We start from the raw sequence: 24,248 nt of genomic DNA, 5'->3' as shown, positions 1-24,248 counted from the left end.
AAATGGTGTTAAATACCTTGTAAAATTCCCTGAGCTCCCTTCTGCCGCTCTTTTCTTTTTAGCACTGTGTCACTCAATTACAGAGTCATATTTGTTTCTTTTGGAGCACAATATGTGAAATCTCTGCTTTGCAGTCCCACTGAACATTTCTTCTGAGTCTTCTCTGGCTGTGAGCTTTCAGCCCTTCCCTCCCTGACCACCATGTTCCGAAACCCATAACTCTTTAAATTTGTGTTCAATGGATCTATGTGAGGGTTTGTTTTTGTTTTTTTTTGTACCTAAAGCCAACATATTTATTGATACCATTTTAGGGCAGATATGATTGCCTCTTATTTGCTTATTTTAATTTATTTATTTTTTTGGGGGGGAATTCTGCATTGGCTGAAAAGTAAACAACAACAAAAAACACAATGCAATACTGTTTTAAAACCGTGCATCCGCCTGCCGGCACGCTGTGACTGCTGCTGTCAAAGATGGACAACAGCATTTGACAGGTTTACAGCTACGGGTGGCACTCCGCTCTGTGCCCGGCTGTTAGAGGCATGTGATTGCTGAATATTGCAGCCATGATCTGCCAGGAAAGAGGTGATATCATAAGGCAGGGAGCCTCAATGGGATGTAACTGTATGCAGAGATTTCACATATTGTGCTCTAGAAGGAACAAGTGTGAATATCTATGTAATGGAGTGACGCAGCGCAGAATGGAAACGAGTAGCAGAATCAAGGGGAGCTCAGGGATTTTTACAAGGTATTTAACTCTCCTTTTTACTTTCTTTCAATTTTCACAAGTTACACGGCCTTTTTTTTTTTTTTTTTTTAATGTTTCTGCCTTTAATCAATGCCCCAACAGAGCAGGCAATGGCCCCGTTATTCTAATGGTTTTGTTGCCTTTTCTTTTGTAATACAGTACTATTGGTGACCGTCTTGGAGAAGCAAAAGCTAGTGGGAATCTTGGTAATACGCTGAAGGTTTTGGGCAATTTTGATGAAGCAGTAGTATGTTGTGAGCGGCATTTAGAGATCTCTCGGGAGTTGGATGATAAGGTAAAATAAAAGCATGTGAGAGGACGCCCAGATGTGCCGGCTTTACTCTTGGCTTATCGTTGATGTTTCCTTCCTGACCAGTGCTGTTTTCATATCTGATTACAGTTCGCCTGCAGGATCACACACGTTACAGACGAGCAATACTGTCTGAAATATGAGCATTATTTCCTATTACATTACTGTGAATTGCATGCTTACTGATCGTTTATATATGTTCCTGTAGGACCTGGAGAAAAGTAAACTAAGGCTGGAGTCACACATAGCGACTTACCAGCGATCCCGACAATGATATCAACGTGTCAGGATCGCTGGTGAGTCGCTATGTGATCGCTGATGAGCTGTCACACAGGCAGCTTCACCAGCGATCAGCACAGCGATGCCGTGCTCGTTAGCGCTGATGCCATGGCTCCATGTAAAAAATAGAATTAAAATAAAAAATATTGTTGTTCTCACCTTCCGACGTCCTGCGGAGCCTTCCCTCCTCTCTCCACGCTCTGGTCCCAGTAATCCTTTGCAAGAATTACCGCAATGACGGCCGTTCTCGCAGGATCGCGAAGTCTTGCGGTCATTCTTGCAAAGGCTTACTGGGACCGGAGCGTGGAGAGAGGCGGGAATGCTGCGCGGGACGCCGGAAGGTGAGAATAATAACAATATTTTTTTATTATTATTATTTTACACCTGATCGCTGGTCTCCCGCCTGTCACACGCAGAGATGCGTGCTGGCCAGCGGGAGATCAGCGATGAAAGAAATGTCCAGAGGTTTCTTGCAGCGATCAGTGACACCGGCAGGGGGGCTCCGCAGCGATCTCGCTAGCGAGATCGCTATGTGTGACTGGGCCTTAACCTGCTCACCCCTCTACACCATTACTTTATGAAAATGCGTTGTGTCCTTCTCTCCATACAGGTTGGCGAGGCCAGAGCGCTATATAACCTCGGCAATGTGTACCACTCCAAGGGTAAGAGCCTGGCATGTACCGGGACTAGAGACCCCGGAGAGTTTCCAGAAGAGGTGAAAGTCGCTTTACAGAAAGCCGTGGATTATTATGAGTAAGTCTGATCTATATTTTCCATTGTCCCTCATAGTGATCGATCGATATCCACTGGGGAACATTTAAATCTGCATCTAGTGACTAAAATGCACAAGTCGAGTGATATTTCAAGTAATCTGATATCGTCTACGTTTCAGCATTAATCTCTCGCATAGACTATTTAGTCTTTAAAAATGTCGGCAGTCAGTAGGGAGTTTCTGATCTTAAACTCAATCTGTCAGCGGGTTTTTCTATGTAATCTGAGAGCATTATAATATAGGGCAAGAGAACCTGATTCCAGTGATGTCACTTGCTGGACTGTTTGATGTAGTTTTAATTACAGTCAGTTTTATCATCAGGAGATTCCCTACAGGACAGTTGGCCTTGTGCAGTGTAGTCCTGCCTCCTCCCAGCACTGATTGGCAGCTTTGTCTGTACACAGTCAGAATCTGCCAATCAGGATTGTGGGTGGGGTCATACACAGCTCTGCATTTGAGCACTGCTACATCAACAGCAGGGAAAACAAGGATTCCAGAAAACGGCACCAAGCAGCCCTGTAAGTGTCACGTTGCTGGAATTAGGGTCTCAGGCCCTACACTATGCGGCTCTCAAATAGCATAGCTAAAATCTAGTGACAGTGTCCCTTTTACACTGTGTCTTGATTAGTTCTACAACTTTCTAATATACTTTAGCCCTTCATTCGTTATAATTTTAGGTCTTTTCTCTTGTTTCGGTGTTGGTGTTTTTTGTTTGCCTCTTGTTCTTTTAATTTACGCCTTTTTTAAAGTCTATCTTATATGTTTTTAAATTGTCCTACCCAACTAGCGAACAAAAATGATAGTCCTATAAAATTTACTTCAGTCCCCTCCTGGAGGAATTTTTATACCTGTCTGAAAATTTTTTTCCCCCAAGTTTTGCGACATTTTAGCAGAACGTGATTTTCTGCACTTGAAAGTCACAAAGTTTAGGCAAGGATTGATTTTGTGCTAAATTCTTGAAACACATGCACCATTTTGCAAGAATATGGCGCAAAAAAACAAAACGAGTAACACGACAAAAAGAGTGACTTTAAAAAAAACCCTCAAATTATGAATCGGGCCCTTTTGTCTTTGAATTCCTTACCTTTTTCAGGATCTTTTAAATATCATCCTTAGCAATATTGTTTTCATTCACAGAGGGCAAACCGAGAACTAGATGATGATCACCTCTTTGCATAATGTCAGAAAACCCCGGCTGTCCTGGTCAGCTGCACAAGGCGGAAAAGTAATCTGCAGAAAGGGTTGTGTCAAGTAACAATGCTCATTTGTTTTCTGTGTGAACAGGGCCAACTTATTAATTATAACGGAGCTGGGGGACCGACCCGCTCAAGGTCGGGCGTATGGAAACCTGGGAAACACTCATTATTTACTTGGAAATTTTCGGAAAGCTGTCATGTCCCATGAGCAGGTACTCTCTCACAGACGTCTCATCCTTGCTACTTCATTAGTCTATGTTCACACACTATGTGTTTGCAGCAATTGTTATTTACACTTTTTTATGCAAATTCCTTACAAGCAAAGCTGAGAGTTCAGAAATCTCTTGCCTCAGCTTGTTTTTTTTCCTGACTGCACTTGAGAACTGTATCACTTTTGAAACCTGCAGATTGTCAGTACTTTTACCGTTTTTGTAATGTTTTTTCACCGATTTAGAAAGCAATGAAAAAGTGCAAAACCTGCAGAGTTTTTACTGCCCAGAGAACCGTTTTTGGCTGCAGGGACAAGCGCTGCGTGTGAACATGCCCAAAAGGGGAATTAATACCCACAAAAAACCATGTGCACTTGGAGTTTTTTTTCAAAGGAGTCTTTTGCAAAGGTTTCACTCCAAAAATAAAAACTAACTTGAAAGATCATCCAAAACAATGCTTACTATTGCCTTGACTTCAGTTTTTGAACTTCACTTCAGTCTCACATCTCAGCCGCTCTAGTGGTATTGTGCTCTGGAGGATTTCCACAGACATTCTCGGGGTGGAAATTTGGCAGCCTATTTGCTATGTAGGAATGTAGCCATAGGGCAGCGGTGGCAGATTTTCTGTGAGCTTTCTTTATCTGAGCCATATATCTGAGTGGAGTTTACAGAAATCCAGGCAATTGTTCCAGGAACGGCACCATCCAGGCTCAGAAGTGTCTGCAAACCTCAGTGAAATTGTCAGCTTAATTAATGCATAATTAATTTAACTCCTGGAAAGTCGTCATTGTGTTTTGCGTGAGCTTCCTCCGGGTTTTTCAGTTTCCTTCTATGCTACAAAGACATGTTTATAGGGAGTTTAGATTGTGAGCTCCAATGGGGACAGTGCTGACCACGTAAATTGCTGCTGAGTATGACTAGAGATGGGTGAACCCGAACAGTAAAGTTCGGCGTCTGTACCGAACACCCACTGTTCAGGCAGGGACACCGAACACGGACTTTACCAGGAAGTCCGTGTTACTGTTTGAGTTTGGCTGCCCGAACACCGGGTGTTTGTCGTGCTGTCATGTGCATGCCAGCGCAGCAAGCACCGCTTCTGATCGGTGTTGAAATCATCCCAGCTGGTCAAAGAGCCGCGGTTCCCACACTGTCAAAAGTCAGCGTGAGCGCTCAGCTGTGATCGCAGGTATAAAGCTTACCTCCAGTCACTGGTATCAGCTGATGGGACTACTGCACCCATCATCCGACACCTACAGCCGCTAATAACAGTGAGAGGAGGAGCGGCGGATGGGAGTATTCATTAGGAAGGGAGTATTCCTGCGTTGGATGGGAGAATTCATTAGGAAGGGAGTATTCCTGCGTTGGTTGAAATAAAATTTTGTGCAGCACAGAAGATCATCATTCTTTCTGTGAAAGCCAGACTTGCACTGCTGAGACCAGTGTCATCCTATGTGGTCTGAGGGGTTTATTATTGATCTGTGTGCCCGTATATACAGGATATTAAATGACTGTCAATCAGCAGTAAATTAATGCTGCTGGTCAGTCTGTGTAAACGGACCCTTACTGAGCTGTTGCTGTAGTTTTGATCACTGTTTTATCAGCAGGAGATTATCACAAGAGGACTCTCAAAGCTGCTGGCAAGTAGTCCTCCTTATTCATGAGCTGTGCTTAACCAAACCCCACCACTTATTGGCAGATTTCTGTCTGTGCACAGTGTACACCGCTCTGCATTCAGAGAACTGGTAGATCTGGAGCAGGTAACAGTGATTTTAACAAAACTGTAGCAAACAGCCCAGTAAGTGACACATTGCTGGAATTGGAGTATTTGTCCATGCATCATGCTGCTCTCAAATGGGGTTTGATTCGTGCACCACGTGGTTTGGGCAGCATGAATCTGATGACCGGTTCCCTTTTATATCCAGAATAACTTCAGGACTGACCTGTTTATTCCCTTGCAGGCTTTCCAGTACCAGGAGTAATGAAACTTCACTCTTCCTTAACTTACAGCGGCTGTTAATTGCCCGGGAGTTTGGTGACAGATCTGCAGAAAGAAGAGCGTACAGTAATCTTGGAAATGCCTTTATCTTCCTGGGTGAATTTGAGATGGCAGCCGAGTACTATAAGTAAGAATTTAGGAGTTTTGATTAAAAGACGTGTGCAAAGACCTAGGTGTTTTTTTTTACTACTTTTAATTGCTTATTTTTCATTTAAGTTTATATCATTGATTAATTATAATCAGTCTATGTAAACACTTTCATGTCCAAAAAAAAAGTATTCTCGAAGCGATACCTTTCCCACGATTTGACACTGCATATTTTTGCAGCATCAGACACAGTGTCTTACAGCTCCAGCAATGTGGACGGGATTTATAGAAATCTCATGCCCACTGTGCTTCTTTGTAACGCAGCATGAACTGACCCGCGGTGCGTGCTTCAAATCCACAACATGCCCACTTGCGGGTACGCTGAGCTTTCTATACAGAATTTTCCCATTGACTTGCATTAGATGCCAACATTCTGCAGGTAAAAAACACACATGCGTTCTTGCGGCGGAAATGCTTCAAAAACGCATTTAATCCTCACCCAAGCATATCAATAAAAATATGTCAAAGCAAAACACCAGGAAGTATCAGTACCATGACACAGCAGACACGTACAAAAACGCATGTTAAAAAATAAGCTTTCAGAGCACGGCGGCTCCTTCTCTGGGGGCGCGGCGGCGGCTCCTTCTCTGGGGGCGCGGCGGCGGCTCCTTCTCTGGGGGCGCGGCGGCGGCTCCTTCTCTGGGGGCGCGGCGGCGGCTCCTTCTCTGGGGGCGCGGCGGCGGCTCCTTCTCTGGGGGCGCGGCGGCGGCTCCTTCTCTGGGGGCGCGGCGGCGGCTCCTTCTCTGGGGTGGCGGCGGCGGCTCCTTCTCTGGGGTGGCGGCGGCGGCTCCTTCTCTGGGGCGGCGGCGGCGGCGGCTCCTTCTCTGGGGCGGCGGCGGCGGCGGCTCCTTCTCTGGGGCGGCGGCGGCGGCTCCTTCTCTTTGATCTGAAAGCTTGCAAATATGATTTCTCTGGTTTGCCAATAAAGGTATCACTCATAGAACTTTTTATATTTTTGGGGAATAAAAATATTTTAATTTGATTTTTGCTTGCAATCATGGTATCACAATAACAGGATTTTTGGGTTGCTTACCGTAAAATCTGTTTCTCGGAGCCTTCATTGGGGGACACAGAGACCATGGGTGTATGCTGCTGCCACTAGGAGGCTGACACTATGCACAAAAAAAGGTTAGCTCCTCCTCCGCAGTATACACCCCACCAACCGGCAGGAATTTCCTCAGTTAGTGAGAAAGCAGTAGGAGAAGTAACAGAATAGATTGAAACAGAACAGACAACTCAACTGTACATAACCAACAACATAAGAACAGGAGTTGTAGAACATGGGAGGGTGCTGTGTCCCCCAATGAAGGCTCCGAGAAACCGATTTTACGGTAAGCAACCCAAAAATCCTGTTTTCTCGTTCGCCTTATTGGGGGACACAGAGACCATGGGACTTTTTGACAGTTAGAGTGATCAATGAGTGGAACAGGCTGCCACGAGAAGTGGTGAGTTCTCCTTCAATGGAAGTCTTCAAACAGAGGCTGGACAGACATCTGACTGGGATGATTTAGCGAATCCTGCTTTGAGCAGGGGGTTGGACCAGATGGCCCAGGAGGTCCCTTCCAACTCTACGATTCTATGATTCTATGATTCTATGATTCTATGACGTCCCAAAGCAGTCTCTGGGGTGGGAAACAAACTTCCATCAGGCCAGTGGACTCACCACCGCTGCCTGCAGGATCCTTCTACCTAGGCTGGCCTCCGCCGAAGCGTAGGTGTGGACCTTCTAGAATGTCACAAACGTGTGAACAGATGACCAGGTTGCAGCTTTGCAAAGTTGCAGCGCGGAAGCTCTGTGGCGCACCGCCCAGGAGGCACCCACTGCCCGGGTAGAGTGAGCTCTAATTCCCTGAGGGGCCACTCGATGCTTGATCCAGTAGGCCTCCAAAATTGCCGACCTGATCCAGCGAGCAATAGTAGCTTTGGATGCTGGCTGACCTCTCCGCGCCCCATCTGGAATGATGAAAAGAGAGTCTGACTCCCTCAAACGAGTCGTTCTAGCTAGGTAGACCTTCTTTGCCCTGACCAAGTCCAGCTTGTTCAAGGAGCGCTCCCAAGGGTGAGTTGGACCCGGACAAAGGACGGGAGAACAATATCCTCATCCAGGTGGAAAGTGGACACCACCTTAGGAAGGAAAGAAGGCGGAGTCCGCAGAACTACCTTGTCCTGGTGGAGCACCAAGAAAAGGGAACGACAAGAAATGGCTGCCAAATCCGACACACGCCGGATGGAGGTGACGGCTACTAGGAAGGCTACTTTCCATGAAAGGATAGGGAAACTTCCCTGAGAGGTTCAAAGGGAGGACCTTGCAGAACCTCGAGAACCAGATTAAGATCCAATGGATGTACCGGCCCACGGTAGGAGGAGCCGCATGAGCCACTCCCTGAAGGAAGGTCTTGACCCGAGGACGGGAGGCCAGTGTGTTCTGGAACAAAATGGATAGCGCCGAGACTTGACCTTTTAAAGAGCTGAGGGCAAGGCCCGCATCAAGGCCTGCATGAAGAAACGCCAGAACAGAAAGGGGAGAAAATGACATGGGCGGAATGTTATTGGCCTCTCACCAAGTGAAATAGGCTTTCTGGCCCAGATCATGGTATGAATAACCTGATCGCTTCAAAACCTTGGACTCAATAGCCACGCCGTCAAATTGGGCGGCCGAGAATTGAGGTGGCAAATCGGGCCCGGAGACCGCAGATCTGCGCTGTCTGGAACCTTCCAGGAGGAGTCCGCGAGAAGGTTGACGATGTCCGCGAACCAAGACCTTCTGGGCCATTTCGGGGCGATGAGGATGACTGGACTTCCTTCTGCTTTGATTTTCTTCAACAGCTTGGGAAGAAGGGGAAGGGGAGGGAACAGGTAGGGGAGCTCGAACTAAGACCAAGGAATGGTCAGAGCATCGGCGCCCCTGGCGAGAGGATCTCGAGCCCTGGATACAAACTGTGGGACTTTCCTGTTGAGGGGAGACGCCAGCAGGTCAACGTCCGGAGTTCCCGAACGACGGCAAAGCTGATGAAATACATCCGGATGTAAGGACCACTCTCCCGCCGCGGGACTCCCGCGGCTGAGAAAATCGGCAGCCCAGTTGTCCATGCCGGGAATGTGCACCGCGGATATTGGTGGAACTGAAACCTCTGCCGAGTGAAGAATTTTGGACACTTCCGCTAGGGCTGAGGCACTCCGTGTCCCCCACTGGTGGTTGATATCTGCCACCGCTGTGGCAGTCTGTCTGAATATGGATTGGCAGGCCCCTGAGAAGTCTCTCCCAGTGAACGAGAGACAGATCGCCCGTATCTCGATGACGTTGATCGGCAGAGCTGTCTCTATTCGACCACCGACCCTGAACAGTGTGATTGCGAAATATTGCCCCCCCCAGCCGAGGAGGCTGGCATCCGTTGTCACAATCTGCCAGTGAATGAGAAGGAATGACCGTCCTAGGGCAATGAGAGGTGACGTCCGCCACCAAATGAGGGACTGCCTGACCTGGTATGAAAGGCGAATTGGACGATCCAGGGAATGAACAGACCTGTTCCACCGAGACAGGATGGCCTGTTGGAGGGGTCTGGAGTGAAATTGAGCAAAGGGAATCGCTTCTGTCAACGCCACCATCCTTCCTAGAACTTTCATGGTTGTTCGGAGAGATGGAAGTCGTGTGATCTGCAGCGACCGTACATCTCGCTGCAGAGAAACAATCTTCTCCTCTGGGAGAAAAACCGTCGATCGACGAGTGTCGAACAATAGGCCCAGAAACACCAGACGTTGTGTCGGAACAAGGCAGGACTTCTTTTTGTTGACGAGCCACCCAAAATTGGACAGGGTGTAGAGGACGATGGTAAGATTTTGGCGAGCCTGGTGAAAAGACGGAGCTTTGATCAGAATGTCGTCGAGGTACGGAAAAAGAACGAGACCTCTCATCCTCAACAAGGCCATCAACGCCGCCATGATCTTTGTAAAAACTCTGGGTGCGGTGGCGAGACCGAAACAGCAGTGCAACGAACTGGTAGTGGTCCTGGTGAATCGCAAAACGCAGGAATCTCTGATGCCCGGGAAAGATGGGAACATGTAGATAGGCATCTTGAATGTCTATTGAACACATGAACTCCTGCGCCTCCATGGAAGCGATTACCGACCGAAGAGACTCCATCCTGAAATGACGCAATCGGACCCTGTTGTTCAGTAACTTGAGATCCAGGATGGGACGAACTGCACCATCTTTTTTCCACAGTACAAACAGGTTTGAATAAAACCCTGTGAAACGTTCTGATTCGGGAGCGGACAAAATCACCCCGGAACTGAGAGAGGTGATGGATGCGAAGAAACCCGGACTAAGGCAGGGTCTTTTGGATGGACTCGAAGAAACGATCCCGGGGACGAGAAACAAACTATCTTGTATCCTGGGGATACAACTTCCCTGACCCAAGCGTCCTCTACTGAGGCAAGCCAGACGTCTCTGTAGAAAAGGAGTCGACCGCCCAGTTGGGAAGGACCCTCAGGACTTCCTTGATAGTCATGCTGCTGTGGACCAACCAGATCTGGACCTGGAGGATCTGCCCTGGGATGAGTGAGATCGCCAGGAGGGAGTGGGTCTGAAGGAGACCTTCTTTCTATCCTGGCGTGCCTGCGGCCTCTGTTGGTAGACCGAAAGGGCCGAAACTGACGCCTTAGCGGAGGCCTACAAGGCTTGGACTGAGGAAGGAGGGAACTTGTGCCTCCAGTGGTGTCCCTAATAATCTGGTCCAGCTGGGATCTAAAGAGACGCGCTCCCTGAAAAGGCAGATTGGTAAGGGACTCTTTGAAGACAAATCCGCCTGCCAAGCCTTGAGCCAAATTGTACGCCGGATTGTCATCACGTTGCTGGACGTCTGAGCCGCCCAAGACGCGGCATCCAAGGAGGCAGAGAGCAGATAATCCCCTGCATGGGAGATCTGGTTAGCCAGTTTGGCCGATTGCTCCGGTTGGGCTTTATCTAGGATGCCCTTGCGGAGATCCTCCGCCCAAGTAGCTATGGCCTTTGCTACCCAAGATGAAGCAAAGGCTGGGCTTAGCGCCGCCGCTTCGAATACTGACTTTGCTAGGGATTCTATAATTCTGCCATTAGAATCCTTTAGCGACGTCACACCTGAAATCGGAAGGACCGTGTTGATAAGATAGTCTGGACACGGGAGAGTCTACAGAGGAGGAAGCCGACCAGTTGTCGGTGAGCTCTTTTGAAAATGGATAGAGCACGCCGAGACGCTTCCCTCTTTGAAAGCGTCTGGTCAGATTTTCTCTCTCTCCCTGGTAAGCATCTCACCAAACTCAGAGTGGGAGGTGAAGACTCTGGAAGGTGTTACTGCCCGTCTGAACGAAACCTCCTGATCCGAGCGTTTCGCAGGGGAGTCTGTATTTCGAAGGTGTGGTTAATCGCAGCAATGAGGTTCTGTACCGAAACCTTCATGTCCGCGTCCTGGTCCGAATCCAGCTCTAAAATCTCTTCGGATGACGCATTCGAGAACGCTTCACCTGACTCGGGTGAGGAGGCACGGGAAGGCGACTGCTGGGAAGGACAATGTGGAGAGACCAGGCCAGGAGAGGATTCCGGCCGGAGATTCTGCCTGGGTCTTTTGCGGCTTCTGCTGGCTGGCTCAGATGGAACCCCTTGCGACCTGCTGGACCTTGCGGAAGTGTCCAGGAGCAACTTATCAAGAACGGCCACTATGGACAGACACCCTGGTGAGGTCCGCCACTGATTGTGATAAAGAGGCCTAGCCAGGAATGGGGTGGTCCACACTCATGTGGCGCAATAGATGGTTCCTGGACGGCATCGGGCTGAATTGCAGTCTAAACCGAGGGGAGTGGGAAAGTTCTCTGTGCTGGCGGACGGGCACGTTCCGGGAGAAAGAACCCCGAGGAGATGCCGGAAGGTTGAGGGAAAGAAGGCAGAGGAGGGTGTCAGTCTGCAGTTGCAGAGCTACTCACAGTCCGGTGGCCCGAAAGGCGATGTGCCCAGCTCGTCTGAGATGCATGGCCGCAGTAGAGGATAACGAGGAACCCCTTTCCGCTGCCCGGTGTCTTCCAAGGCGTCCGGCTGACAGGCTGCAAAGATGGCGGCAGCCTGAGGTAAAAGGAAAGCGCGGTTAAGGAGAGAAGGGCGGAGCTAGCCGCCTGACCCAGAGAGAAGACCGCCCGCTGCCCAGCTACAGACTAGGAGGGTGGGTGGTCCTAGAACGGGCGGGAGAGCAGCCCGCCTATAACAGAGGGCGGGGGGCGTGGCCGTGACGGCCGAGTAGGCCCGAAATGAAGCCAGGGACTAAATTAGTATCGGCGGCCGCCTGTCAGCGCGGGGCGGCGCGGAAGTCCTGCAGCGCTGCCACGGCCGCCCAAGAAGAAACCGCCGCCCGAAAAAAGCCCTCAGGATAGAATGAGGAGGGCGGCGGTGGCGGCGGGTGGGGGGGACAAGGCCTGCGCCGCAGCCGGGGCCTGGCATGTGGCGCAACAGAAAGTGCGGCGGCTGCCGGGAGGCGCAGGCAGCTGAGGACCCTGCGGCACTGCCCTGTGCCGCTCCGAAGAATCCTCCAGTGGTGTCTTCAATAAAGGTACCTTGTAAATCCAACGCTGTCTGAGTCTATTTTCCCAGTGTCCGCGCCTCGTCCAACCGACAGGCTCTGGTAGGCGAGTGGGTGGGAGGCGGGGGAGCAAGGACCATCCATATAGCTGGCACGCACCTGTGCAAAGCTCCTGGTCCTGCTGCGGAGAGCTATGAGGATACGGGGTGGCAGTACACGCCGTACTCATAGTCTCTTGTGGGACTACAGATGTGACTATTCACTCTGTATCCCTCCGGGACCCTGAAAAGGAACGACGCACGACGAGGTAGATATGGGTCTAATGAAAGACCCGTGTCCACCTCCTACTGACACGAAGCTAAACTGGGGAAATTCCTGCCGGTTGGTGGGGTGTATACTGCGGAGGAGGAGCTAACCTTTTTTTGTGCATAGTGTCAGCCTCCTAGTGGCAGCAGCATACACCCATGGTCTCTGTGTCCCCCAATAAGGCGAACGAGAAATAACTTTTTATTGTGCATAGATCTAACAGTCTATAATTATTGACTGTCTGTAGATGTATTCTTCTCTGATACTTGGATTATTAAATAAGTCTGACATGTATACATTGATATGTGCGGGAAGATGTCGCTCCAGAGAGCCCCATTTATATGTATGCATACAGCACCTCTGCAAGTTACTACACTGTGTTCCAAATTATTATGCAAAAAATATTTCCTCAGATTTTCTCTAAATTACCTATATGAATTGCAGTCATTGTTATTTTCCAGTCATCTAATATTCTAGTATAATTGCAATGTTTTTGAACAAACTGCCTATGAAAACAGTATATTTTTTTAAACATAATAAACACTCAAAATGCATGTTCCAAATTATTATGCACAGCAGAGTTTTCAACCTTTTTATTTTGAACAAAAAAATGGTCAATTGTGAAATTATAAGCATTATCAGCTTATTACAAAATGAAATCAAACAGTTTTCAAGTCAAAACTTTATTCTAGGTGATGTTACATTTGCACATAGGACCCCTTGTTCGAAAGAAGCTTCTGAACTCTCTCGTCCATTGAATTTGTCAGTTTTTGGATGGTTTGGGCTTCAATTGTTTTGCATGTGGACAGAATACCCTCCCAGAGCTGTTGCTTAGATGTGAGCTGCCTCCCGCCATCATAGACACTCCTTTTGATGATGCTCCAGAGGTTCTCAATGGGGTTGAGGTCAGGGGAAGATGGTGGCCACACCATAAGTTTGTCCTCCCATAGCAGGCAGAGATGCAGATGTGTTATTTGCAGCATGAGACGGTGCATTATCATGCATGAAAATGATCTTGCTGCGGAAAGCACAGTTCTTCCTCTTGAACCATGGCAGGAAGTGCTGGTTTAGAAACTCCACATAGATTATGGAGTTCATCTTTACCCCTTCAGGGATCCTAAAGGGGCCGACAATCTCTCTCCCCATGATTCCAGCCCAAAACATTACTCCACCTCCTCCTTGTTGGCGCCTTAGCCGTCTTTTCATGGGGTGTCCATCAACCAGTCATCCTCCACTCCATCCATCTGGACCATCGAGCGCTGCACGGCACTCATCGGTGAACAAAACAGTTTGGAAGTCAGTCTTCATGTATCGCTTGGCCCACTGGAGCCGTTTCTGCTTGTGTGCAGTGGATAGAGGTGGTCGACAGGATGGCTTACGCACAGCTGCAAACCTCTGAAGGACCCTGCATCTTGTTGTTCGGGGGACGTTGGAGGCACCAGCAGCTTCAAAAACTTGTCTGCTGCTATGACAAGGCATTTTTGCAGCTGCTCTTTTAACCTGACGCAATTGACTGTTGGAAAGAGTCCTCAATTTTTCCTTTTCAGCACGCACACGTGTGTGCTGGGAATCCGCTACATACTTCTTGATTTGTGCGATGATCACGATGAAGTGTCTTGGCAATGTTGATTGTAGTCATGCCTTGGCCTAAATACTCCACAATTTGTTGCTTCTCAGCAGCCGACACATCCTTTTTCTTTCCCATTTTGGCAAAAAATGTAGGCTGCTTAATAATGTGGAACAGTCTTCTTAAGTAGTCTTGCCTTTATTTGGACACACCTGCCAAACTAATTTGCACAGGTATCTGCAATTGCTTTCAGTGATATAATGAGCCCTGACACACATCACCATCAATGAGTTTAAATGACAAACAAAAAATTCTAACCTTATCACTCCTAAACTCTTTTTGCATAATAATTTGGAACACAGTACAGTTCAGATCTGAAAGATTCCTTCGTGTGTGACTACAGCTTGGGGTCTGAGTCGGACTCTTCCCTGTATCGGCATCTGGTCTGAGCTGTGGTTAGTAGCTTGCCCCCTTGCTTGTCATGGTGAATGCATCGATGGAGAAGGTGGCAAAATTAGGGCTTGAATGCGCAGTTAGCCAGCCCCCTTCACAAATAAAAAGCCTGAATAATGTCCTACTTTTGGACAGGATAGGTGTAACCTCTGACTGTAAACTATGAAATGGTGATTAAACCTAGCCTCGAAGAAACTCCGATAACTTTTCCGCACCGGCCTGGAGTAATGCGTGTTGTTTTCTGCAGGCGTACCCTACAGCTGGCACGGCAACTGAAGGACCGGGCAGTGGAGGCGCAGAGCTGCTATAGCTTGGGGAACACCTACACTCTACTTCAGGACTATGAAAAGGCCATTGATTATCATCTCAAGCATCTCGTCATCGCGAAGGAGCTTAATGACAGGTCACAGCTTGAATACATTTTTCTTTGTAACCTGTTTAGTGCAGCATGTCGGAGTGGGTTATTGGGGCAGCTGTGTGTGGGCGGCTCCGCTCTGCACAACAAGCTCCTTCACTAATGTCTATTAGTCATCGGGTCATAATAAAACACTGTTGTAGCACATGCTTGTCTGACAGTGTTTTATTAGGATCTGGAACAAATAAATGACACTTTATAATGATGTGTTCTCTTTGAAATGTATAGGAATGAGTTACACGGACCGACTGGCAGCACTAAGCAACCTCCGACCGGCCGGATTACACAGGCAGACGCGTACTGTAATAGATGGTTCAGTGACCTCTGCTGGCATTGTCCTCTGCAGCACAGGTCCTGTTTACACCAGAGCTTGCACCACTAAAATCTGTTTTTAGGCAAGCTTAAGAATAATTTCCCCCAATAAATAAGCATTTTGCGCGTTCATTTGGTGACCAGTAGCACCTTTTTATTTTTGTTATCAGATTTATTTTTTAAACAGATACAAATAAAACAAAATTGACATCAGTTATCTAATTATACGGTTTAGTACATGTGACCAGCAGCCTCTTTACATGAAAGTCTTTTTAGAGTTTCTAGGAACGCTCCGTCATGATTATCTTTTGGTATAAATGCACCTTAACCATTATAATGATCAAAGTCAAGTTAAAATAATACTGGGGACCACTGAATTATCAAAAAGTTCCTAGTCCTCGAGTTATGAAAATCAAACTTGTGTACAACTCTGATGTAAAAGAAAAAAAACAAACCACCTAACACTCGCACTCTCGTCATTGCTCCACTGCCCTCCGTCCAGTCCTCTTCTTTCCACCTCTGCACGCCACATCCCCGGCCTCTCCACTGTAGGCCAGACCTTGGAGGTTACTGTGTCTTAAAGTCATGACGTTAAGACTTGCTCCATGATCTTACAATGCACAGTGATGTCCGAGACCTGGATGCAGCCAGAAGTCCCGGTCGGAGATGCATCATGCGACGGTGGAAAGAGGAGGAGTGATCTGCAGAAGGTGAGTGATGAGGTGACTAGTAGATTTTATACCATTTGCCGGCCCTGTACCTTTTCCGACTGGCATACAAACTCAACTTCCAAACATAACTACAGAACCTATCTGGTTTATAACTCAGGGACCACCTGTATACTTAGATTACAGCTATCTGAAGAAATGCGGGCGAAAAGTAAATCTTAAAATGTCCCCCATCTGCTCTACAACATGGTTAGAAGAATGAGAAGAGGGCTGTAGGGTTTTCTAAGGCCGCTCTCTTCCTAGTGGTAAAAGTATTGGTATCAATTAAAAGAAAAAAATGTCGTCATATCCAGCGTGATAAAAAGGTAGGTAATTCCAAACAAAGGGCCGTCTACACTCGCCCACTTAAGCCCCAGGGGTGTTGGACCCACAATAGATATAAAAAAAAAATGCTAAACTCACAAGAAATATACAAGGTATGCTACACTTGACGCTTTTCTCCTCAAAGTAGGCTCATCAGGCGCACATACTATGCAGGATCATAAAGCAGAGTATATGAGAACATTGGGTCGCTGCACATGCTGCATGGTGGGGCTGACTTTTCCTGCCACTGGGCGAGACTTCCACCCATTATTGCACATTGCATCCAGAGCATCCTCGAGGCACTTTATTGATAAGGCCATCACTATCTTCATGAGATGTCGCTTTGTGATACCGGTTTCACACTATATAATGCTGTCAGTTATTTATTCAGCACATCTGTTACTTTGCAGCAAGATGATTGTTGTACATCATGTATAGTATTTGCTTAGTACAACTTGCTACAGTATTGAATATTGCATAACCGGTGTATAAAAAAGCTTATGGTTACCGGCCTTTTGGGGTATACCATACAATTTTCTGTATGGAGTGTGCCTTGGTGCCATGCTTTTTCGCCACCAGCTATATACATAGATTTTGTATGGCACGATCTTTGTGCTTAGTTTAAGTCTGTTTGGATCATTGCCCAGATTAAGTGTTTGGCTCTGTAGCATCCCCGTATGCCTTATTTACAAGTTTTCTTTTACTCTCCTTGATACGTCATTCTGATAGGGTCTCATAGGGACCCTCAGGGAGAGCCGTCGGTGAGCGCGGGCGCCATTTGCTTTTCAAGGGGGTGCCAAGCTCTCCTGATAGGTAGGGATGAGGTTTGTGGACAGCATAGGGTTACGGCCCTTTTGTCTTGAACTACCTACCTTTTTTATTATCACTTTGGATATGGTCACATTTTTTGGTGGGGGGGGGATTTTATTTTTGTATATTTTTAATTATTACCAATAAATAGTGATTTTGTGTGTTTGATCTGTGAACATAGTAATTGTATGCACCTTTCCCATTGACTAATCAGTGATTAGTAGTAACGGTATACAGGATTGGATATTGGCGATCAGATGAGAAGCAATGAATGTCAGTATTCTTGTTATTGTACATAAGATGCTATATTCAGATGTGTCTCTGTATTGTAGGGTGGGAGAGGGTCGGGCATGTTGGAGTTTGGGGAATGCGTACACTGCCTTAGGAAACCACGACCAAGCTGTGCACTTTGCAGAGAGGCATCTGGATATCTCGCGAGAGGTAAGAAAGGCTTGTGTGACAGAACATGGCGATGCCTCTGTATTGTCTGTGCTGGTGTCCAGCTTACCTGTTACTTGTCGTATCTAGAACTAGATGAACTCCTCTTTCGGAGACACATGGATACACAGGTGCTCAAAACCGCTCCAGCAACTGGAATTACTGTACCTACCGGCATTGTTACATGTCATCTGTTCCACCATTTTAACAAAGAACTTTTTAATTCCTGTTTATTTTAATGCAAATTATTCTGATTGCAAGTTCCATCAGTTGTCTTCCCATTCTCCTGGGCTCCCATCGTTGTTGGCAGCCAGCAAAGCCTAGTGTGCGGTCTTATTCTAATTAGTATAAATGGAATATGATCTTATCAGTCAACAGGAAACTATAATATTATGTTTCGTTGCCTAAATGTGCCCCAGAAACTGAAGCCTTGGTGTCAGTGTGAACAGGGCCTTATCCACAAGCTTCATTACATGGAGTACAAAGCATGATCTCCAGAGGGCCCACTTCACTGTAAGCCTGCCGCACGTATTAGATTATCACTCCGATTGCTGGTAAATACCACTTATATTTTTGTTATGACAGCTTCCCTCTAATGTTGTGCTCATGTATGTATATGCAGGCTTGCCATATAGAACAACACTTGACTTGTGACCTATAAAACTTTTTTCTATGTCTCCACAGTTGGGAGATCGTAATGGAGAACTGACGGCACAACTGAACCTGTCGGACCTACAGATGGTGCTGGGGCTGAGCTATAGCACCAATACTTCTGTGTTGTCCGAGGTGCCAGATTCAGAAAGCAGTTCACTTGGTAAGGAAAATAAACAAACTACTTGTATCTTTCCCTGCCCATTGTTCATTTACAACTTATACATAATAGCAAAGAAGTTTTCACCTCCAGGCCCTGACGGACACAGAAAAGAGCCCCTGTGCAAGAACAATAATTGGGCCCTTTGCAGCCCAAGAGCCCCTAAAAATGAAAAATTGCACCTGTTTTGGAGAAATGGCCCCCCTTACCTCTTGGGCCCCTGTGGGGCCGCACAGGTTATGCAAATGCTATGTCTGCCTGCAGGATAACAGTACGTAGAGGCAAATCCTTGCTATAGTAAAAAGATCTGCTGAAATGTAATGTCCCAGAGCTGCAAATCTGCTTATGTCACTCATTGTGGGAAACAAGGATCCAAGTGATTCCCCAAAGCTTCCTGGAGATGAGCAGCATCCGATGTGCCTGGCAGCTAATACAAGTGAGGGAACATTGACTCTGGCCCCAGCGTGTGTGCTTCTATATATTAGCTAACGTCCTAAAATAAAAACTCCTATTCTTAGTGGTTATTGTTTCCTTCACTACAAATAAAGAGAACAGCAAAGTTTCTCACCCGGATCAACAGGGAACTGGTGTCAGACTCTCAAATGTAGAAATATCTATTATCATCTTATGTACCTGGCATTGTTTAGCAGGTGCTCGACCACGTTTGAGCAGACGTCACAGCATGGAGAACCTCGAGCTCGTGAAGCTAACGCCAGATAAGGTGATTGCCCTGAATGTCTCATTTATGTGTCTTCTGGAACTTTGCATTGTGGGAAAATGTATTGCCATATACTTGTATTATTACAGGCTAGCAAAAGAAATGCCATCAGGAGTCATTCTGCCAACAGATTGCATAGGACAGGTTGTCCTCTACATAGACGAGCCCTCCTGAATCCCTATGTTTCCCCCAGTAAAATAACACCTACACTCTCCTCCGGTGCAATTCCAGCGGCGTCTGCACTGACTCTCCCAGGGCTTGCTTGTAGTTGTTGTCACATAATTTTTGAGCCACTCAACACTGGCTTTACTCTCCCTTCCTTTGGGCAAATCAGGACATCCGAAGGAAATGACATGTGGCTGCTCTCACCTACTCTGGATGTCAATTACACGCGCAAGAGGGGAGAGTGAAGCCAGTGCTGATTGGCTGTAGGGATTGCATGACATTATGTCACGCAAGCTCTAGGAGAGCCAATGCTGACACCGGTGCAACAGCAGCGGAGGTGAGTGGTATTATTTTACTGGTAACATAGGAAGGGGTTGTCTGCGTAGTGGAGAACCTCTTCAACTGCACTCCTCCATATTCCTGCCTGTGATACAGATATTACTTCCACCAGTTCAGCACTTTTTTACCTGCTTATTATATATTGTGCAGGCCTAAGATATTCAGACTGCTAATCATTACTGCATATCCTTCTCCAGTAACATCTAGACTCATGTGACCATTTACAGTCATGGCCAAAAGTATTGACACCCCTGCAATTCTGTCAGATAATACTCAGTTTCTTCCTGAAAATGATTGCAAACACAAATTCTTTGTTATTATTATCTTCATTTAATTTGTCTTAAATGAAAAAACACAAAAAGAATTGTCCTAAAGCCAAATTGGATATAATTCCACACCAAACATAACAAAGAGGGTGGACAAAAGTATTGGCACTGTTCGAAAAATCATGTGATGCTTCTCTAATTTGTGTAATTAACAGCACCTGTAACTTACCTGTGGCACCTAACAGGTGTTGGCAATAACTAAATCACACTTGCAGCCAGTTGACATGGATTAAAGTTGACTCAACCTCTGTCCTGTGTCCTTGTGCGTACCACATTGAGCATGGAGAAAAGAAAGAAGACCAAAGAACTGTCTGAGGACTTGAGAAACCAAATTGTGAGGAAGTATGAGCAATCTCAAGGCTACAAGTCCATCTCCAAAGACCAGAATGTTCCTGTGTCTACCGTGCGCAGTGTCATCAAGAAGTTTAAAGCCCATGGCACTGTGGCTAACCTCCCTAGATGTGGACGGAAAAGAAAAATTGACAAGAGATTTCAACGCAAGATTGTGCGGATGTTGGATAAAGAACCTCCACTAACATCCAAACAAGTTCAAGCTGCCCTGCAGTCCGAGAGTACAACGGTGTCAACCCGTACTATCCGTCGGCATCTGAATGAAAAGGGACTGTATGGTAGGAGACCCAGGAAGACTTCACTTCTTACCCCGAGACATAAAAAAGCCAAGCTGGAGTTTGCCAAAACTTACCTGAAAAAGCCTAAAACATTTTGGAAGAATGTTCTCTGGTCAGATGAGACAAAAGTAGAGCTTTTAGGGCAAAAGCATCAACATAGAGTTTACAGGAGAAAAAAGAGGCATTCAAAGAAAAGTACACGGTCCCTACAGTCAAACATGGCGGAGGTTCCCTGATGTTTTGGGGTTGCTTTGCTGCCTCTGGCACTGGACTGCTTGACCGTGTGCATGGCATTATGAAGTCAGAAGACTACCAACAAATTTTGCAGCATAATTTAGGGCCCAGTGTGAGAAAGCTGGGTCTACCTCAGAGGTCATGGGTCTTCCAGCAGGACAATAACCCAAAACACACTTCAAAAAGCACTAGAAAATGGTTTGAGAGAAAGCACTGGAGACTTCTAAGGTGGCCAGCAATGAGTCCAGACCTGAATCCCATAGAACACCTGTGGAGAGATCTAAAAATGGCAGTTTGGAGAAGGCACCCTTCAAATATCAGGGACCTGGAGTAGTTTGCCAAAGAAGAATGGTCTAAAATTCCAGCAGAGCATTGTAAGAAACTCATTGATGGTTACTGGAAGCGGTTGGTCGCAGTTATTTTGGCTAAAGGTTGTGCAACCAAGTATTAGGCTGAGGGTGCCAATACTTTTGTCCGGCCCATTTTTGGAGTTTTGTGTGAAATGATCAATGTTTTGCTTTTTGCTTCATTCTCTTTTGTGTTTTTTTCATTTAAGACAAATTACTTGAAGATAATAATACCAAAGAATTTGTGTTTGCAATCATTTTCAGGAAGAAACTGAATATTATCTGACAGAATTGCAGGGGTGTCAATACTTTTGGCCATGACTGTAGCTGCCATTCAAAGGTGCAAGTGTGATGCAGAACTATTACTAGGCTCCTAAAACTTGTGAACATGGGATCCATAGGTGATCAGATGATTGTTCTGAGTTTGACCCCTGCAGCTACACTTCTCCACCTCAGTCTTCTCAATTTTTGTGGCCACTATTACATGAGGACATAACCAGGGTCTATATTTGTCTCTAAATTGTTACCTTCAGGTTCAGAACTGGAACAGTGAGATCCTAGTAAAGCAGAAATCTCTTCTATCCAAACCGTCTGCCAAGCTCATGTTTGTCAATAGACTCAAGGGCAAGAAGTTTAAGAACAGTGCATCCAAAGTCCTGCAAGATGCCAGTAACTCTTCAGATGCCAACAGGAAGATGTCCAATTCCCAGCGGGTACGGGTTTTGTTTTTTTTTAAGTGTATTAAAGGGTATCTGTCAACAGAGAAAAACGCTATAAACCTGCATATTCGGGGTACATCTGCAGGTGAATAGCGTTAATAACCTGCTTGGCCCCTTCACTTACCCAAACATTGCAGGGAGAAAATGAACTTTATTCCCCCGGCAGCATTCAGTTTCAGACACAAGGACTGCGTCAGCCCCGGTTCAGTCACGGCTCTGAGTATAAAGAGCGGCATCTGTAACCGAGCCACCGTCCTGACTGTTACTGGCACTGCATTGTAGCCAGCTGTTCATATGATGTGTGACGTAACGTCCCATAAGGGAGCGGGAGCAGCTACAGTGTCACAGAATTGCAGCTACTGTGAAGATGGGAAACTGCACTAGTAATGTTATCCCAATTGTTTATGAAGATATGAGCGTGACGATAATTTATTTCCCCAGCGTGCCCATTTAATGCCATGCTTACACAGGTGCTCCTTACAAAATTAGAATATCATCAAAAAGTTAATCTATATCAGTTGTTCAATATAAAAAGTGAAACTCATGCATTATATAGTCATTACAGAGTGATCTATTTCACGTGTTTATTTCTGTTAATGTTGATGATTATGGCTTACAGCCAATGAAAACCCAAAAGTCATTATCTCAGTAAATTAGAATACTTTAAACACCAGCTTGAAAAATGATTTTAAACTCTGAAATGTTGGCCTACTGAAATGTATGTTCAGTAAATGCACTCAATACTTGGTCTGGGCTCTCTTTCAATCAATTACTGCATCAGTGTGGTGTGGCATGGAGGCGATCAGCCTATGGCACTGCTGAGGTGTTATGGAAGCCCAGGTTGCTTTGATAGCAGCCTTCAGCTCGTCTACATTGTTGGGTCTGGTGTCTCTCATCTTCCTATTGATAATACCCCATAGATTTTCTATGGGGTTAAGGTCAGGAGAGTTTGCTGGCCAATCAAGCACAGTGATACTGTTGTATTTAAACCAGGTATTGGTACTTTTGGTAGTGTTGACAGGTGCCAAGTCCTGCTGGAGAATGAAGTTTCCATCTCCAAAAAGCTTGTCGGCAGAGGGAAGCATGAAGTGCTCTAAAATTACCTGGTAGGTGGCTGCGCTGACTTTGGTCTTGATAAAACACAGTGGACCTACACCAGCAGATGACATGGCTCCCAAAACCATCACCAATGGTGGAAACTTCACATTAGACCTCAAGCATCTTGGATTGAGGCCTCTCCACTCTTCCTCCAGACTCTGGGACCTTGATTTCCAAATGAAATGCAAAATTTACTTTCGTGTGAAAACAACACCTTGGACCACTGTGCAACAGTCCAGATCTTTTTCTCCTTGGCCCAGGTAAGACGCTTCTGGCATTGTCTATTGGTCACGAGTGGCTTGACACAAGGAATGCGACACTTGTAGCCTATGTCCTGGATACATCTGTGTGTGGTGGCTCTTGAAGCAATGACTCCAGCAGCAGTCCACTCCTTGTGAATCTCCCTCAAATTTTTGAATGGCCTTTTCTTAACAATCCTTTCCAGGCTGCGGTTATCCTGGTTGCATGTGCACCTTTTTCTACCACACTTTTTCCTGCCATTCAACTTTCCATTAATATGCCTGGATACAGCACACTGTGAACAGCCATCTTCTTTAGCAATGACCTTTTGTGGCTTACCCTCCTTGTGGAGTGTGTCAGTGACTGCCTTCTGGATATCAGTCAGTCGGCAGTCTTCCCCATGATTGTGGAGCCTACTGACACAGATTAAGGGACCTTTTTAAATGCTTAGGAAGCCTTTGCAGGTGTTTTTGTTAATTATTGTAATTTACTGAGATAATGACTTTTGGGTTTTTGTGGGGGGCCAGGGTACAGCCGAGAGGAAGCTGAAACCCGCACCACCCTTGTGACTGAAAGACCAAGCCTGTTAGGTGGAATAAAGTTAATTTCCTCCTGGTAGCAGGGCTCTTAGTGCAGCGACGGCACATTGTGGGACCTGCAGATTACCCCCATATTTGCAGTTTACTAGCGTTTCTTTGCATAACAAGTTCCCTTTAAGCCTGGCAGAATGCACACTCCATGCTTGCTGGAGTACAGACACCTGACTCATTAAGTGTTGTATGCCGCTTCTAGCACCCAATGTGCGTGTCCGCTATAAATGTACACCGTCTTGCCTAGATTGATGTGCCTGTCTGGGAGTGGTGTGTAAACACCAAATGTTGTAATATTTTTGTGCAGTTTCAGATTTGCACAAAAATATTGAGTTAAGTTCTTGACCTCCGATTTCTGGTGTAAGCACCTGATTGATTCAGCCCCTATAGGTGTAATTGTTACCCAGCAGGTGCTGTGGTCTTCTTCATAGACACTAATATGGCAAGAGGCTGTCCTATCAAGTCGGCCCCTGACCTCACTGCTGGTTGAGGCAAGCGGCA

At 46.4% G+C, this 24,248-nt stretch overlaps 1 protein-coding gene across 5 annotated transcripts in view; it reads left to right on the top strand.

The window, feature by feature from the left end:
- Window positions 1-24,248, top strand: part of GPSM2 (G protein signaling modulator 2) — a 66,868-nt gene that overhangs the window by 20,259 nt on the left and 22,361 nt on the right. For 3 of the 5 annotated variants that reach the window (XM_073582856.1, XM_073582859.1, XM_073582855.1), the window contains 9 exons: window positions 908-1,043; window positions 1,948-2,090; window positions 3,394-3,517; window positions 5,522-5,637; window positions 14,773-14,928; window positions 17,426-17,534; window positions 18,216-18,345; window positions 18,990-19,063; window positions 21,634-21,813. In XM_073582856.1, the coding sequence (XP_073438957.1) occupies window positions 908-1,043; window positions 1,948-2,090; window positions 3,394-3,517; window positions 5,522-5,637; window positions 14,773-14,928; window positions 17,426-17,534; window positions 18,216-18,345; window positions 18,990-19,063; window positions 21,634-21,813 (1,168 nt within the window). The remainder of the gene's footprint in view (window positions 1-907; window positions 1,044-1,947; window positions 2,091-3,393; window positions 3,518-5,521; window positions 5,638-14,772; window positions 14,929-17,425; window positions 17,535-18,215; window positions 18,346-18,989; window positions 19,064-21,633; window positions 21,814-24,248) is intronic. The other 2 variants (XM_073582858.1, XM_073582857.1) reach the window with 1 other exon arrangement.

This window comes from Dendrobates tinctorius, unplaced genomic scaffold (genome assembly GCF_039654945.1).
Source record: "Dendrobates tinctorius isolate UK_male_01 unplaced genomic scaffold, ASM3965494v1 ptg000074l, whole genome shotgun sequence".
Classification (NCBI taxonomy): Eukaryota; Metazoa; Chordata; class Amphibia; order Anura; family Dendrobatidae; genus Dendrobates; species Dendrobates tinctorius.
This window is presented reverse-complemented; position numbering and strand designations above follow the sequence as displayed.